At 31.4% G+C, this 18,983-nt stretch overlaps 1 protein-coding gene across 1 annotated transcript; it reads left to right on the forward strand.

Annotated features, from left to right (window-relative positions):
- Positions 1-6,282: 6,282 nt before the first annotated feature.
- LOC111675971 (sodium/nucleoside cotransporter 2) lies at positions 6,283-18,801 on the forward strand. The gene is made up of 6 exons (XM_023436852.2): positions 6,283-6,341; positions 16,994-17,048; positions 17,121-17,304; positions 17,369-17,567; positions 17,622-18,386; positions 18,450-18,801. The coding sequence occupies exons 2-6, from the start codon at positions 16,998-17,000 to the stop codon at positions 18,799-18,801; spliced, it is 1,551 nt and encodes a 516-aa protein (XP_023292620.2). The 5' UTR covers positions 6,283-6,341; positions 16,994-16,997.
- The last annotated feature ends 182 nt before the right edge of the window (positions 18,802-18,983 follow it).

Here is an 18,983-nt window from a genome sequence, read left to right on the forward strand (position 1 = left end):
GACAAATTTTGTAGTGTGTAGTTATGGAAAATTAAAAAAAAAAAATATATATATAATTAAAAATTTTAAGAAAAAAAAAATTAAAAACACCTTGCTGCATTTCCTGTGATTGTTTATAATTTTTTGTGTATTTTATATGTGGTTGATTCTAAATATAATTATTATTATTACAATTATAATTAATTAATATTTAAATAATATTAAAACATAACCTTAAAATATATTTATACGCCCGTAATAAATATTATAGTATTATGATTTCCAATTAAAAAATATCTAAACTAAAATTTTAAAAATGAAATCCTTTAGCATTTAGTTTTATTTTTTTCATTTAATTTTAAGTAAATTAATGTTTCTATACTATGTTGTAAATATAATTTAATTTATCAATATTTTTTTAATTAGTTTTGAAAAAAATTGTATTAATTTGATTTTATATTTTTCTAGAAATGTATTTTTTAAGTTAAGTTACAAAAGCCCAGCTTATAATTTACTTAATTATTGTTTAAGTTTTAGTTATGTAAGCGTAAAACTTTTATAAAAATATATCAAACTCATAAAATAAAGAGAACATGCTAAAAATACGTTTGTCTATTTTTAATTTTGTTTGAAAGCCATTAAAAGGATTGAAAGAAATAGTATGAAGATGTGATGGATTAACCTTTTTACTAACTAAGGGCGGGTTTCTTACTACTCAGTTAAACTAGGTTTAACTTGCTGTTAAATTAAAGGCGGACTTTAACCGATGTGTTCTCATATAAAACTTAGGTTTAATTGACCAATTACACTCAGTTAAACTAAGATAACAAGTAACTTTAGTGATTACTGAAAAATACGAAACATATATTAAACCAGGTTTAACCAAAGAATGAAGATTATCTTTTTGAGAAAAACCCGACCAAAGTAACAAACATACAACTGAACGATATTAAGGACACGTTGGTAAATATTCCACCCATTGAAACATATTTAAGATATGAGACGGCGCTTACAGCCGACGAACTCTTTACTTTAGGCGAACAAGATATCAATGGTTCAAAGTGGACGTCGGGTTCTATATTGAAGACCCAGTAACAGACATATATCACCGTTTACCTAATCATAACACATGATTGGCTCTCAACGGGGGGCGGGGGTGGTTTAAAGTGGGCGTGGGGTTCTATATTGAAGACCCAGAAACAGATATATATTGCCGTTTACCTAATCATAACACATGCTTTTAAGGAAGGGAGCTGGAGACGCAACAAAAGCCGACCATAATTTTTATGGATAAAAGAAAACCTCAAGGCCTCTTGGCATGATGAATTGGTGGGTAAAACCACAAAGATTTTATGGGGTGACCCTGATGAAAACAAGACGAGAAATCTCCTCAAAAAAATCAAGTCTAAAGATAGTACGATGGTACGTACACACAGGATTGAACGTGCAGATTCAGACGAATATAGATTATATGGTGAAACTATGGAGCACTTTATATGCCACTATCAGGCTTATCTCAGATTTATATCCAAGTATCTTGGAAGTAATGTTTTTCCGGAAATAACATTCCTGACTAATATCGATTGGAGGATTTTTAGGAACTAACTATCTATCTAACTAACTAACGAATTAACTATCTAACTTATTAACTAACCAATTAAAATATTTCAACAGCAAGAAACTTAACATTGGAAAATGAAAATTAACATTTGGTTTCAGAGTAAGTGGACTAGGAATAGTAGGCGTAGTACGTAACATATAAAATAAATAGTAAAAGTCATGTATCCATATCCATATAACTTAAACCGTTAATAAGGAAAGTTAAACTTTAGATTTCCGGAACATAACTATCAATATTTTCTTTCTTTTGTTGTTTGAAACGCACAATAACACTGGTCCTATACCTTAAAGTATACCAATCGGCTCAGAATCATTTTCTGAATCGATTTAGCTATGTCCGTTTCACCTGGCCCCCATACAACTGTACCCCCGATTAGGGCTTGTAAACCTTGTAATCAAACTACAGGTCGCAATTTTGCAGGTAATTCAATGAAATTTGGCACGTGATCTTCTATGGTACCGTAGACGAGGCCTATTGAAAATGGTTAACATCGGTCCATTATTTCACCTAGCCCCCATACAACTGAACCCCCAAATATAGTTGGTAAACCTTGTAATCAAACTACAGGTCGCAATTTTGGAAATTTGGCACATGATCTTTTATGGTACCATAGACGAGGCCTATTGAAAATGGTTAACATCGGTCTATTATTTCACCTAGACCCCATACAACTGAACCCTCCAAATAGGGCTTTTAAATTCATAATTATGTTTATTATACTCGTTTTTAAAAAAAAAGCTGCAAAACCAAGTTCTATACTAGCCTTGATGACCCTCAAAAACTATATAATTATAGGGCCTCATTTGACTCTAGCCCCCATAAAAAGCCCCCACCAAAATTTTGATTAAATATCCACAGTTTTATTAAACAATAAATGGCTTAAATATATCTAAGGCAAGGTACAATTCAACTTAAATGCTTTATTATGAAAACTAAATCACATGATATTCGTATACAGGTGTAGGGTATTATATAGTCGGGCTTGTCCGACTATAACTTCTTACTTGCTATATATATAGATGTATATGAATACGATTTAATCAAATTTTGCTATACTTTTTAGAACATTGTTCCTTGAAGATCCTCCTTCAGAATATCGATCGAATATAAAAATTCCTAAAAACCACCTATTGCTAACTTTGAGTTCAGAGTTATTTGCTGGTAAATATACATATGTTACAAATCATTAAATTATTTTTGTGCTTTAAAACGTGCTAAATATCTGTACAATTTTATAATCTATGATTTGCAAAAATAATTTATAATATAGTTAATAAAATTTTATAAATATACTAATCATTAACTACAACTATTTATGTTGATAAGATTTGCCTATAAACGTTTATTAATTTTTTTTCTTTCCTTTAAGTAAATTGCGATTTCTTTCATTTAAGACTTTGTTCATAAATATTTTCAATATTTCAAGATTATACCAGTAATTTATATGTATGTGAATGTATTTTACCAGTTTAAGGTAAATTACCCTAGAAAATTAGATAAGAGTCCTGCTTTAAAATAAAAATCATGTGTTGTTAGACATTTTTTAGATAATTTTATATGAAGAAAAACAAAAAAACACGCCCACTAAACGTAATAAATGATTAGAAAAATTACCAGAAATATAACATGTATAGAGTCCATTTTATTTCATTTTTTAAATGCCTCAGATTTATGTAGAATAGATTAAAATAGTTATTCGTTATGCTATGCATACACGGTTGTTAGATGTTACAACGTTGACAGTAAAATGTGCAGAAAATATCTAATAATAGTGTAAACTTACAAATGTTGTCTTCTATTAATTGTTAGTAATGCTTTTCTGACAACGTTGCTAAAGAAAAGTTGTAAGTTCAGACGATTTTTCGACATTTTTTGAACGTTTTACTAACAACGTTGTAAGATCTGACAAACGTGTATCACAGCTTTTACTAATTTTGTCTTCCAATATTGTCAGTAATGCTTTTTCTGACAACGTTGCAAAAAAAGAAATTGTAAGCTCAAACCATTGTTAGACATCTTCGGAACATTTTACTGACAACGTTGTAAGATCTGACAACCGTGAATCACAACTGCTAGAAAATTTTGAATATTGTCACGATTTCTCAAAGAAGGTCGCAGATTTTTATAAATTTCCGATATTTGAGCGACCTTCTAGACTATAGACTAGACTAAAGACTATAGACTAGACTATAGACTAGACTATAGACTAGACTATAGACTAGACTATAGACTAGACTATAGACTAGACTATAGACTAGACTATAGACTAGACTATAGACTAGACTATAGACTAGACTATAGACTAGACTATAGACTAGACTATAGACTAGACTATAGACTAGACTATAGACTAGACTATAGACTAGACTATAGACTAGACTATGGACTAGACTATAGGCTTGACTTGAGACCAGACTATGGACTAGTTATGGTTTCAATCCAAATTCGCTGCAAGCGAATGTTCTCTATGGCTGTGACGACTATATGAAATGTTTCTTATACGGCAGATGTTCACGCAAAGCACTTCGTAGTAACAAGAAATGTTTTTTTTTTTTTGAACATTTTCCCTACAATCTATAACAATTCAAATAATCTCTGTATTATAAATGAATACTATAAATATTCGTAACAATAAATACATTTTTTATCAAGGAGTTCTATTGAACTCTTAAAAAATACTGTTTGTCAGTGTTATAAATTAATTTACAATATCACTAAATCAAGAAACAAGAAAAAAAACAGCTAAAAAACAATTATTTTTTATTAGTAACAAAATTAATGACCTCTAATTTTTACAAACTCATGAGAGAGCGAGAGTCTCGTCATTATTTTATTGGCATTTTTCGTCAAATGTTTCGATATTAATCATGTTCTCTTTTGAAATACTCCAACGATCGTAACGTAATATACGTTAATCATACAAATCTGTACGCTTAACAAATTATTTAAATCTAAACTCTCTTTTTGTTAAATAGAACTGTGTTAATAAGCTATTTAAGCAAATATGATCGTACGAACGTAATAAAAAACAAAATATATATTTTTTGGTGAATATTGCACGCAATAAAACTTAAACGTCGTACATATTATTGCCTTCAGCACGCTTATATGAAAGAAATTTATGTAATATTTGTATAAAACATAATAAGTTTTAATACCCCATAAACTTTTTTGTAGAGTCCGAATTATGTGAAAATAATTATTAAAGTTAGCAATGGTTTACTGCACTACTACTATAGACTGATCTGTAATCCAGGCTATACACAGATCTCCAGTCCCGACTAAAGACAGATCTATAATACAGACTAAAAACGGATCTATAGTCCGGACTATAGACTAAACAACAGTCCCGACTAATCTAAACTATGAGCGTACAGTACGGACTAATCAATACTCCAGACTATAGACTGATCTACAGTCCCGACTAAAGACAGACCTATTATCCAGACTAAAAACTGGACTACAGTCCAGAGTTTGGTCTGTTCTTTTATTCAGACTATGAAGGGATCTATAGTGTGGACTAATCATTAGTCCAGACTATAGATTGATCTATAGTCCAGACTATAGATTGATCTATAGTCCAGACTATATATTGATCTATAGTCCAGACTATAGATTGATCTATAGTCCAGACTATAAATTGATCTATAGTCCAGACTATAGATTGATCTATAGTCCAGACTATAAATTAATCTATAGTCCAGACTATGGATTGATCTATAGTCCAGACAATATATTGATCTATAGTCCAGACTATAGATTGATCTATAGTCCAGACTATAGATTGATCTATAGTCCAGACTATAGATTGATCTATAGTCCAGACTATAGATTGATCTATAGTCCCGAGTATAGATTGATCTATAGTCCAGACTATAGATTGATCTATAGTCCCGAGTATAGATTGATCTATAGTCCCGAGTATAGATTGATCTATAGTCCCGAGTATAGATTGATCTATAGTCCCGAGTATAGATTGATCTATAGTCCGAAGTATAGATTGATCTATAGTCCCGACTATAGATTGATCTATAGTCCCGACTATAGATTGATCTATAGTCCCGACTATAGATTGATCTATAGTCCAGACTATAGATTGATCTATTGTTCAGACTATAGATTGATCTATTGTTCAGACTATAGACTGATTTTGAGTCCAATCGATTTATAGTCCAGACTAGAGTTTGGATTATTGAACAATCTATAGTCTGAACTATAGATTGATCTATAGTCTGAAATACAGATCAATCTATAGTCTAAACTCTGAATCAGTCTATAGTCTGTATTCTACACTATGTACTGAAATTTGAATTTTATAGACTGATCTAGACTGAAGAGTATCATTTTTGAATCAAAACAAACAATTCCGTCCAACTCTTTACTTTGTGTTTCTGTAAAAATTCCTATACAAGCAACAATACTGAATATATTATTATTTTTTTGTTTGTTTTTTTTTTTTTTGTGCATAAACTCAACAATCTCTCTCGCCAAATAAAAAACATTTTAAAATTTAATTGGCTCAAATAAAAAAAGTTGTTAACTTTATTTTAGTCCGTTAGTTTGTCAGTTGATTTTAAAATGTTCACATTGAAACACGCAAAATAAGTTTAAAAAAATTAAAAAAAAAAAACTGTAAATAATTTTGTCAACTGTTCGCCAATAACAAATGAAAAAAACTCAATAATAATTTGAATGATAAATAAATTTTAATAATATATAATATAAACAAAACAGAAAAAAGGTGAAATTGTGCAAATATTTTTTAAACAATTGTTTATTTATTTAACGAGTTTTTACTGAAGTGTAAACAAGTGTTTTTTACTTTTATATGACTATTTTTATTTTAGTGTCACCAAAGAATTTTTATTACTATTATTTTGGAGTAGCAGCAGACTTATGGAAAATCTGTTTTATTATTTAATTGTTAAACTACAATAATATTGCTACAGAAATATTAAATAATTCTTTCATGTCATGTTTAAATCATATTTAATTAAGTTGATTATACTAAATAACGTTAGTTCCGGTTCAATGTTAAAAATTTGTCATTTAAAAAAAAAATTCGCTAATTTTTTATTTTTACCGAAAACAAAATTTGAAAGCAATCGAACCTGTCTTGACCGCACATACACCAAAACAAACTTTTTTCAAAATTATATATTCAGAATCCTTATACTTAGACAACCTCCTCAGGGTTTGACCAGAATCTGTTGGCAAGGGAACCAGTTGAGCACAGGTCTTACCCTGTACTGATTAATGCCGTGGTGTGTTCGGGGTACAAATGATGTTGTTTAAAACCGAAATGATCTAAAGCACCACAGGACTTGACCCGTACAGATTAACGGCGATAAATGTTCGGTATTGTAATTAAAGAAAAAGAACTACTTCAATTGGAGTGACTGTAGGATAATATGTTGGGCAATGAACTGATAAAGATTTAAGTTTGTCTCCGGGGCATGTATCCTTGATGAAAGACCTTCATCTTGGTGAAGGTGCTACCAGTAGGGTAGAAGAGGGATCATTCGCCATAGGGGCACATCTGTCAATGCGAATAACTTGAAAACCGTGTAATCGATATTATCGCATTATTAAATTTTGTTTTCGTTTATCGATTATCTATCATCCCTGAAAAATTGAAACATTAACTTTACATATGATGGGAGGCAGACATGATTAATTGTTTTTCAAAGTTCTGTGAAAATATTTCACTGTGTGAACTTTTTGTGCTAAGTTTTTTAGTTTTTGTGATAGAAAAAATATATTGGTCAGTATTAGAATGACAATAATAGTGAACAATAACACATAATAAAATTTTCGATAATATAATTTGAAGCCAGAAAAAAATTGAAACTAAACCTCAGAACTGTCCGTGGGGCACATGCGCCAAATATATGTAATGCTTGTGATGTAGAACAAAATTTGGTTAAAATATAGAAAAAAATCAGTAATAATTTGTTTTAATTTTTTTTGTTAAGTTTTGTGAAATAAACAATAAATATCTGATTTATTATACTTTGTTTAATGAATTAAGGTATAAAACAGCAAAATAAGTTTTTATTTTTGTAATTTTTCTTTCATTTTACTAATGACAAATCTGCCCTATCCCCTTGGCGCACATACCCCATGGATGGGGCGGTATCGCCGTTAAAATATATGTACTAAAGCCAACATATCTAAGTATCCGAACCAAGAAAAAAATTAAGAATATGTATTATGGTTTTGAGGCCGTCTCAAAACTAAAGTGGCGTATGGTCCCCCTTCTACCCTACCTCTAGTCTGTTAGGGCCTATGACGACATTTCACTCACTGTCTAGTTTTTGGTTGATTTGAAATGATGTCTAACCAGGACTTTGTAATGATTGAGGTTCCTTTAGGATCCACGTAGTGGCTGAGGTTTAAACATGATTGGTTAAGAAATATAAATATCTCTAGTCTGCCATGGCCTATAAACTGGTGATGACATTTGACTCACTGTCTACTTTGTACTGGTTGAGGTTCCTTCGGGATTCACGTAGTGGCTGAGGTTTAAACCTAAACTCGCAGGATGGTGGTGCTTGGTTAAAAAAAATATAAATACCTCTTGTCTGCCAGGGCCTATAAACTGGTGATGACATTGCACTCACTGTCTAGTTCTTGGTTGATTTGATATGATGTCTAACTAGGACTTTGTACTGATTGAAGTTCCTTCGGGATCCACGTTGTAGCTGAGGTTTAAACCCAAGTTAAGAAATATAAATTTTCGGTATAAGTTTTTGTTACTGTTCCTAGTTTCTCGATAACGGGTGTTCTATATACCATCACATACTTGTACCTGATAGATTAGTAATAGTCTAAGTTGTATGCGAGTTTAGTCATATAGAGTGAAGAATATGATTAAGGATAGATTGATTGTTGGAGTGACGAAGGAGATGATGTGCTTAACATAGATTTGGCGAAATGGTTGAAACCTTAATCTTTAATAAATCAGTGATTTTCCTTCACGGTTGAAGTTTACGCTAAAACATGCTCAACTTATAACAGTAGGTCTTTGTGACAACTGAAAAAATCTTGTCCATTAAAATGGATCCATGTTTTTAACAACAAAATCAATTTCAGTAGAGCTAAAGAAGCACAATGGGGCGGTGGTGAGTCTTAAAGAAGCCCAAACAGTGGTTGCATAATTCACCAGTGAAATAAGCCAACATGACAGGTGTTCAAGTAAAGACATTCTTGTACATCTGTCTATCCGTCCGACTGGCTGGCTGTGCATGTAAATAATCTGCGCAAGCTTCAAAGTTTTAGTTTTTTTTTTTTTTTTGGAAAGTGTTACACTTAACCAAACCTTACTTCTCTAACTATGATTAATTTTAAATTTTTAATAGATATTTAATATTAAATATATGATAAAATAAATTTATTATACATTGCTGCAGTTTTAATTAGATCACTAATTAGCATACATATGTATTATGAATGTTAATTCAAGGTAATGTGCTAAATTATGCACTAAAATAAATAAGGAAGTTAGTGGAGCAAATTTAACCAGATAACCATTTACGTCAGTTAACCAAAGTTTGGACCAATATCCAACATTAAAAATGATTTTGTTAACACATCAAAATATTGGTCGTTTACTCTGTCTATTACATTTAAACTATACTTTTTTCTTTGGTTTTATAAAATTTTAAAAATTAATTTTTTTTCGAAAATATTTAATGAAGTTAAAAGTATTACAAGTTTTCTACACTCTCTCAAAACCCCCCCATTGTTGGCTGTATAAAAACGTGTTTGCCAAAAAAACGTGTTAAACATTAAAAACTAATAAAAATTAAAAAGACAAGTCTACCTGTTTAAAATATTTGGAAACCCCCTTATGACTCGCTCTAAGTTGTGATACGAATGAATTAAAAAATTAAAATATGGAATAGTAAACATATGTACGTACATTATTAAATTACACTTTATTAGATATACGTAAATAAATAATAATTGTCAAATTCAAAACTAATCAAATTGTGGTCATTTAAATTAAATTTTGCAGGTGGCTTTTCATAGGGGCTAGGGTCAAATTAGGCCCTATAATTATAAAGTTCATGAGGGTCTTTAAAGATAGTATTGAACCTGGTTTTGCTACTTTTTATCGAGAGACTATTATATTAAACATAATTATGAACTTAAAAGCCCTATTTGCCGGTTCAGTTGTATTAGGGCTAAGTGAAATAATGGACCGATGTTAAGTATTTTCAATAGGCATCGTCTACGGTTCCATAAAATATCATGTGTCAAATTTCATTAAAATATCTCCAAAATTGCGACCTATAGTTTGATTACAAGGTTTTCAAGCCCTATTCGGGGGCTCAGTTGTAAGGGAGATAGCTAAAATAATGAACCGATCTTAACCATTTTCAATAGGCTTCATCCCTGGGACAATAGAAGATCATGTACAAAATTTCATTGAATTATCTTTGCGACCTGTAGTTTGATTACAAGGTTTACATGGAGGGACAGACGGACGGACATAGCTAAATCGACTCAGAAAATGATTCTGAGACGATTGGCACACTTAAAGGTGGGTATAGGACCAATATTTTTGTGCATTACAAATATCAGCACAAACACAATAGGGTTTATAGGGTTTATACTATTTCAATTCAGTTAATATCGTATCAAATGCGTTCCACAAGATTTCAAAATTTTAAACTAATATAAAGTCTGAAATTTCCATAATTTTGCAAAAAAAATAGTCGAATTTTATCATAATACTTTAAATCTTTTAATGATTTATTGAACATAAATTTGATTTCAGAAAGAAGGTTTATATTTATAGAGGATAGGGCACCTTCTATGGGTAGTAGGGTCAAATAGAGTACAATGTTCATAATAAATAAGTTTAATTACTTCTCTTCAGAGCGGCTAATTTTACGGGGGCAATGCAAAAACTTAGACCCATATTTTATTCACTTACAATAGCAAAGAAACCTTAAGTGAGGCGCGGATCCACGGGGGTAAAAGAGAAATTTACAAAAAATTTTCATACAAAATATAAAGTGAGGAAAAAATATAAACGAAAATAAGTGAAAAAAAAACAAAAATTCACCCCTGTACCAACAAACACTCGAGCTGGATACGCGGCTGCCTTAACTATAGAGAATGTTTGTGGAAAATTTCAAATCTCTAGCTCAATCCGCTTCCAACCCAATAGTGATTTCAATCGACAGAAGGACAAACAGAGCTAGACCATCTTAGAATTTAATAAGATCCCAGAATATATAGGTTTTTGTGGATCTATGACCAGTATTTTAGTGTGTTATAAACGGAATTTTCGGTCTATATTAGGTCGTCGGCCAATATATCGTGTTGTAAACAGAATTACAAAATAGACAAGATATCCATAGCAATTATTTTAAATATTGCCAAAATTTCAATAATATGGACCGATGCTTATTAAAACATTAAGCCATTTTCTGACAGCAACTTTTTATGCGGCCTTGGACTTATACTAAACTTATGCAGTTATGCCGATTATTGTGGAGATATTTTGACATAATTGAGTTCCATTTAAATGTTCTGAAGTGAACGAAAAATAAAACGAAAATAAATCTGTGCCTCCGATTGGTATACTTTAAGGCGGGTGTAGGACCTCTTCTTTTAGCTTGGCCCAAATCGCAATTTTCAATAGGCTTCGTCCATGTGCTAAAAAACACTTTTGGTACAAATTTTATCAAAATATATGAAAAATTTCGCCCTGTACCTTGCTCACAAGGTTTACATGGACAGCCAGTCAACCGGCGGACACGTCTTAATGGTCCTAGAAAGTGAATCTGAACCGATCGGTATACTTTAGTGTGATTGTAGGGACAATATTTACATTAGCACAACTATACAATTTCCTTTCCACTATAGTGGTGTAGGGTATAAACAATTTCGTCATAAGAACACATAAATCATTGTATGTGGGACTATAAATCATTATTAAAACGTCATATGAGGCAAAGACTTTAGTCATTCATAACGTAACTATTAAATTACTTTTACTTTTAAGAAATATAAAATATGTTGCTGATAAAAACAAAATTTATATTTAAAAATATTTGTGGGATTAAGATTATAATTGCCTTATGGTAAAAACTTTTTCCACATAAAAACTGGTTTAAATAACCATTGATAACTTAAAAATCGTTTTTGCATAAGGCAGTAGGAAGAATCCATGTGAAAGCTGACAGCAGTCGGATTTATACATAAGTACTTACTAATTTTAAAAATTTATAAATTAATGTTTATAAACAATTATTAATCTTAGATTATTTTTGAAATTATAGTAAATAATAAGACATAATTATAAGTTTATGTTCTTTTTTATTAAAAATTAATAAATTTTCCAGATTAGCAAGTGCGTGTTGATAACAATGTTGCTAAACACGTTTTACAAAATTTGCAATATGTTGCAAAATGCACTCATATGTCTTTGTTTCCTAAAAGGTACTCTTTACAATAAGATTTTCCAAATGAAACTGTAAAACTATGAATGCAAATTTGTTTTATCTCTTTAAACCTACATTTAGAATTTACTTTTTATGTTGACATTAAATTAACAAATTATTAGACAAGTATAAACGACATGATACTTCAAACATAAAAGTAAAATAATCTCACGATAAGATTATAAATGCGATACAAAACGTAACGCCGAAATACATAAATGATTATTAGAAGTGTAAAATTATCTATATATATAAAATGTGTGTTTGTTCGTTTGTTTGTGGGTGGACCGATATTATTGTAATGTTCAAGGAATATTTCTGTAAGTTTGGAAGTAGTTATAGGCTGCTTTTTACAAAAGAAGTAATCACCCCTATCGCCAATGGAAGTGAAAGATTTGTTCCCTGGAAGTGAAAATTGCTATCGTAAACTTGTTGTGAACAATTCATTCCTAATAGTTGATCTTGTATGGAAAAGCTGTTCAATGTTTACAAAATTACATCCATTTCACAAAAGGGGAATTCTTTTCACAACAAGAAAGTTGGTGAACGAAAAAGTGAATCATAATTTCACGCGAAATGATGATTGGCGATAGGGGTGAATAAAACAAGTAAAATATTACAGCCGGGCGAGGCCGACCATATAATACCCTTTACCTCTTACAAAAGTAAAATGTAATTTAGATTTCATAATAAAGCATTTATGTTGAATTGTACCTTGCTTCAGATATACTTACATCAATTATTGTAGAATAAAATTGTGGACATTTAAGTCAAATTTGAAGGGGGCTTTTTACAGGGGCAGGGCTGGTATAGCCTTTTGTACGGGGGGTAGTCCCCCCGTGGGCATGTTACCTTGGCGAGACCTCCGCCTTGGTGTTATTGCAATCCCGGGGTATAAAGATCTGGCCAATACCTCCCGGGGTATAAAGAGGTGGCCAATACCGTATCAACAGAGGCCATCCAATGGTCAAGAGATTAGATAGCTCGAGTACTCCAGCAAAGTACTTGTACATGGACCGGTCATAACCAATGTACAAAAATTGCCACCTGCGTTCTTCATTTAAGAACAAAGGGGCGATGGTAGACCGTTCTCAAGTCCACCCAGTGGATGAAAAAGACCACCGTGGGATAAGGCCGTCAAGGCAGGAGCTCACGTTAAACACTCGACATTCCTGTATGGGGGGTAGGTGAAATAATGTACCGATCTTAACCATTTTATGCTTCGTCTCTGGGACGAACTATCTTTAAATCGACTCTAAGCCGAGAAAATGATTCTATGCTAAGGTATACTTTAAGGTGGGTATAGGACTAATATTGGTAATATTGTGCGTTACAAACATCAGGACAAATCCTATATACACTTCCCGCTAAAGTGGTGTAGGGTATAAGTAGCATATCTAGAAAACTGCTACAGCTAGATCGCCGAATTTAAAGTCAACAATTTTGACATTTGTGTTCAAAATCGGCTATAGTGGGCGTGACATCTTCTATATAATGAAAATATTTAATTAGTATGTATATTTGATACATATAAATTCTTAGGATATAAAAGTGGAGGACTAGCAATATCGGGAGTGGCAACTCTCATATGAATTTGCAAGAAGAACTTTAATGTCGTTGTGATTATTTGTGGGAAAAATTGGTGGACTTTTAGTGGGGGGCTTGGCACCTTTCATTTGAATAAATTAAGGAAATCTTAACTGAGAAACTCTTGGAACCTCTTTTATGAACTTATTAGGGGGGCTTGAAACCTTTCATTTTGGGTAAAATAAAAAAATCTTATCTTAGAAGCTCTTAGACCTAAAATCCACAAGTTTTGCAGTAACAACTATGACATCTTCATGTGGGTGGACTAAAATTTGAGGGTCTTTGCACCTCACATATGAATGAAATATAAAAATGTATTTATATGAGAAAATATTACAGCTGAAATCTTTATAGGACCACTTTAATTTTTACATAAATATTTGGATAATAAATTGGGGGACTAGCAATAGAGGGCATTACACCTCCCATATGAATTAAATACAAAAATTTATTTATATTCCAAACTCTTAGAACTAGAATCTGCTAATTCTGCAAAAATAAATTTAACATAAATGTAAATATTTAGGGGTAAAATTGGAGGACATTCATTAGGTTTCTTGGAACCTCTCATATGATCTAAATAGGGGGGCTTGAAATCTTTCATTTGAAAAAATAAAAAAATCTTATCTGAGAAACTCTTAGATCTAACGTCCACAAGTTTTGCAGTAACAACTATACATCTACGTAGGCGGACTAAAATTCAAGGAGCGTTACACCTCACATATGAATTAAATACAAAATTTATTTTTATCTAAGAAAATATTAGGAATGAAATTTTTAAAGGAGCACTTTAACTTTTACATGAACATTTGGATAACAAATTGGGGGACTAGCAATAGGGGGCGTGGTACCTCCCATATAAACAAACTCTTAGAGCTAGAATCTTTCAATTCTGCAAAAAGAAATTTAGGGTAGCAAAGCAAACTGGGTATAGCCATTGTTCATTATAAACAAAAGTACAATTTTATTAAATACAGTTAAGATATTTTGTTTATTAAGTAGCTAAAACCAAAAAAAAAAAATCAATTTAAAAATGTAACACACGTCAATAGGGTTATTAAAAAATTTTCATTTACGAGTACATATTTGAAACGTTTCATTTATTAGCGTAAATACGATAAGATACGTACTAGAAATTAATGCCGGTTAGGGAAATCTGTTAAAAGGTAAAAGTCGACTTTGAAAGACTATACACTTAAACAAGAAACAGACGTTGTAAATAAGAAATGCTAAACCCTTTATTCTAAAAGATTGCTTTAACAACACCTTGCAGTTTTGTTAGGAAATTGAAATATGTTTTTAAAAAGTAGACTTACTACATTTGCAAACTAAAACAAGTTTTCTCAAATGTTTTATATTCCCCTGTAGGGTACTTTGTTTTAATAAATTTGTTGTATATTTAACGCCTTTTTTATTAGATTATATAAATCATTAAGTGTTTTCCAAAAAAAAAAAATAAATTCAAGAACTCAAGACAAGGTGAAGTGGCTTTTATTGAACTGATGAAAAGTAAACGTGAAAAACTATCGCTAATAATGGCTTTTTAATATATTTGACTATTAGTTCCATATTGACGGTTCATGCAGCAACAAGTGTAATTATTAATTTAAAAAACAAAAATTCTCAACGAAACGTGGATTGATAAAAAAGAAAATACAAACGTGTAAGAATTTTAATTAAAATTTAAAATTTGTAATAAAAATACAAGATCTTTATGACAACTTAAACAAAATGTGAAAATTACATTTAACTAAAATGGACGTTTTTAGTAAAAGTTTCATAAACTTTAAAATCGAAAAATGTGATAAGTTTTAGTTAGTTTCATATGTGAATGGAAAATTAAAATGAAATTATAAAGAATGTGTGTAAAGTGAAATTTGCATAGAAAAGCATAAAGAGAGAGACATGAACAATATTAAGAACTTAAACTAGATTGAGGTCTAAAGAGGGTGGAACCTAGTTAATGGATCCAACTTCCGAATGAAGAAGGTTATGATAGTTGATAAATGTCCTTACTACAGCTCAATTGAAAACGCGGGTTAATTCCCCCGATAGAACCTAGAATATTGCAAGGTGTAAGTCATATAGCCCCCAAATTATCGTGGAACCTATTTACTAGACAATATCAGCCTGAGACCTTATACAAATGATATCCTTAACTGTCTCTAGTTCCTCAATATCATCACATAAGCTGAAAAAGTCCGATACTTACAGAAGCCCGTTATAGTCCCTGCATGATTCTTTAAACTATATCTATCTAGTCCAAAGTAATCTCAGTTACTTTCCCATTAAGTCTCAGCTATAAGGCTTTAAATACTGTACAGAATAATTCGGAAATCAACCTATAATACCGACAAATAGTCTTACATAATGTTCAATAGAGAGCAGGCAGGCAGGGTGTTTAAAGATTGTGGTGTACTCCTTACTGAGCCTGTCCAAGGTGATTTATATAGAAACAGTCCAATTGTGCCGTTATCCAACGAGTAGTTTGCAAAAACTTTTCATATACTTATGTTTTACCCAAAACTAAATACCAAGTTAAACATTGGAAAAATTTTTATATAGAATAATGTTTGGTTATATGTATGTATACTGATGGGTTATATTATTTGTTGCTAGCAACATGTTGCCATGAAAATTTATACTTCAATAATGCAATCAAATGTAACTATTTCCTTTTCTATTGATAGATAAAAGATTTACAATTTTATTAAAAATACACATGATAAATGTTGTTAAATACTTAACAAAAATTAATAAAATCAAAATCTAATCTATGTGTAAGTTTTGTTTCTTTTAAATAAAAAAAACTATATGATAAGTTAGTGATTATTTATAATAGAAAGTTATACGTAAATTAAAGTTATTTATTAATTTACTAAGTTGTCTTATAAATCAAAAGTACCTAGCAGTTCGACAAAGCGTCAATGCATTCGGAAGAGACAGTAATTTCCACATAGACTAGACTAGACTATAGACTAGACTATAGACTAGACTATAGACTAGACTATAGACTAGACTATAGACTAGACTATAGACTAGACTATAGACTAGACTATAGACTAGACTATAGACTAGACTATAGACTAGACTAAAGACTAGACTATAGACTAGACTATAGACTAGACTATAGACTAGACTATAGACTAGACTATAGACTAGACTATAGATAGATTATATAGATAGACTGGATTATATACTTTACTATACACTATTCAATAGACAAGACTGTAGACTAGACTCGACTAGAGACTAGACTATAGACTGCACAACAGACTAGACACATTTTAAATAAACTTATCTAACTAAATAGAAAGTAATAAAATAGTTCGATTTGATATTTCAGCACAATGGAAGAATCAAAAGAAGGCGAAATCAATAAAGCGTATACTATTGATGAGGTATGTAAAATATTTCATAATAAAAAAAATTTAAAATGTTTTCTAAACAAATTTCACAAACAATTTTAACAGTCCTTAGAAAATGGTGTTGAAAATTATAAGACTGAATTTCAAATTGCTGAATTTGAAGATAAAGAGAAAAAAATAAAACCAAAAACAACATTAGAAATATGGACAAAAAGATCATTATTATTTATACTACACGCAGCGGTGGGTGCATATTTCGGTTATGCCACCTATTATTATATTGATCAAAGTAAGGGAAATCTTTAATTTAAAAATTAATTAATTTAACATATAATATTTAAATTAAATTAAAGAGGATGAATGTTATTATGGCTATGAGTTGCAGTGTTCAATACGTTTTTGCAGTGGTTATGGATTTTTGGTCTTATTACTTGGTTTTATATATTTGGGACTAATCTATTATTATATTTTTAAACCCATGGTGGGTAGACGTTTACATCGCCACTACTTAAGGCCCTTAGATAAATGGTGGATGAAAGTTAGTAGAACAAGGTAAGAAAGATAAATTACTACTTTTAAGACGATGATATAAAATTTTCCTTGCAGATTTATATCTGGCGTTCTGATTGGTTTGCTTTTGCTTGTATTGGTTATCTTTTTGTATTTCGAGACTAAAGATGAACCAGAGAAATTGATTTCGCTTATCGGACCATGCTGTTTTATACTGCTGGGTTATATATTCTCAACAGCACGTTCTGCTATTAAATGGCGCATTGTTATAACCGGCATAGCATGTCAATTTTTCCTCGGTGTCATCTGTATACGCTGGAGTGTGGGACGTAGCATCTTTGAGTGTATTGGCAATAAGACCGCCACTTTCTTATCCTTTGCCGATGAGGGTAGTCGCTTCGTTTATGGTGATACCATTATAGATCAGGGTGTATTTGCCTTTGCTATACTATCGGTGATATTCTTCTTTAGTTTCTTTATATCCATCCTATACTACTTGGGCGCCATGCAATGGGTAGTTTTGAAATTAGGTTGGATTTTACAGCAAATATTGGGTACAACCGTATGCGAGAGTGTTACTGCGGCCGCCAATATATTTTTGGGAATGTCGGAAAGTCCTTTACTCATTCGTCCCTATATTAAGAAATTGACTGCTAGTGAAATGCATTCCATTATGGTCTCCGGATTCGCTACAGTTTCTGGTACAGTATTAGCAGCTTATTTAAGTTTTGGTGCTTCAGCCGCCCATTTGATAACATCTAGTGTTATGGCTGCCCCCGCCACCTTGGCCATATCGAAATTATATATGCCCGAAACGGAGGAAAGTAAAACTACATCAGATAACATAGAATTGGAGAAATCGTAAGTTTTTAGAGTGTTTCTGCTTACTAAATAATAACGTGTTCTTTTTTTATTATGTTTCAGAGAAGATTCTTCGATTTTAGATGCTGCCTCTAATGGTGCCAGTAATGCTGTGCCTATTGTTTTGGGCATTATTTCCAATATAGTGGCTTTTGTTGCCTTTATTGCGTTTCTAAATGCGGTGGTCAATTGGTTTGGCACATTGGTGGGTGTAGATTACATCGATTTCGAATGGCTATTCTCGAAAATCTTTATACCATTAGCTTGGATTATGGGTGTACCGTGGGAGGATTGCGATGCAGTGGCAAAAGTAATTGCTACTAAGTCAATAATCAATGAATTTGTGGCATATGAAAAGCTGGGCGTTTTAATAACTTCTAAAGCAATAGGGGTGAGTGAATATGTTTGTCCATGAACTAGAACTGAACTAGAACTGAAGTAGAACTGAACTAGAACTGAACTAGAACTGAACTAGAACTGAACTAAAATTGAACTAGAACTGAACTAAAACTGAACTAGAACTGAACTAGAACTGAACTAGGACTGAACTAGAACTGAACTAGAACTGAACTAGAACTGAACTAGAACTGAACTAGA

The sequence above is a fragment of the Lucilia cuprina genome, chromosome 6 (assembly GCF_022045245.1).
Source record: "Lucilia cuprina isolate Lc7/37 chromosome 6, ASM2204524v1, whole genome shotgun sequence".
Taxonomy (NCBI): Eukaryota; Metazoa; Arthropoda; class Insecta; order Diptera; family Calliphoridae; genus Lucilia; species Lucilia cuprina.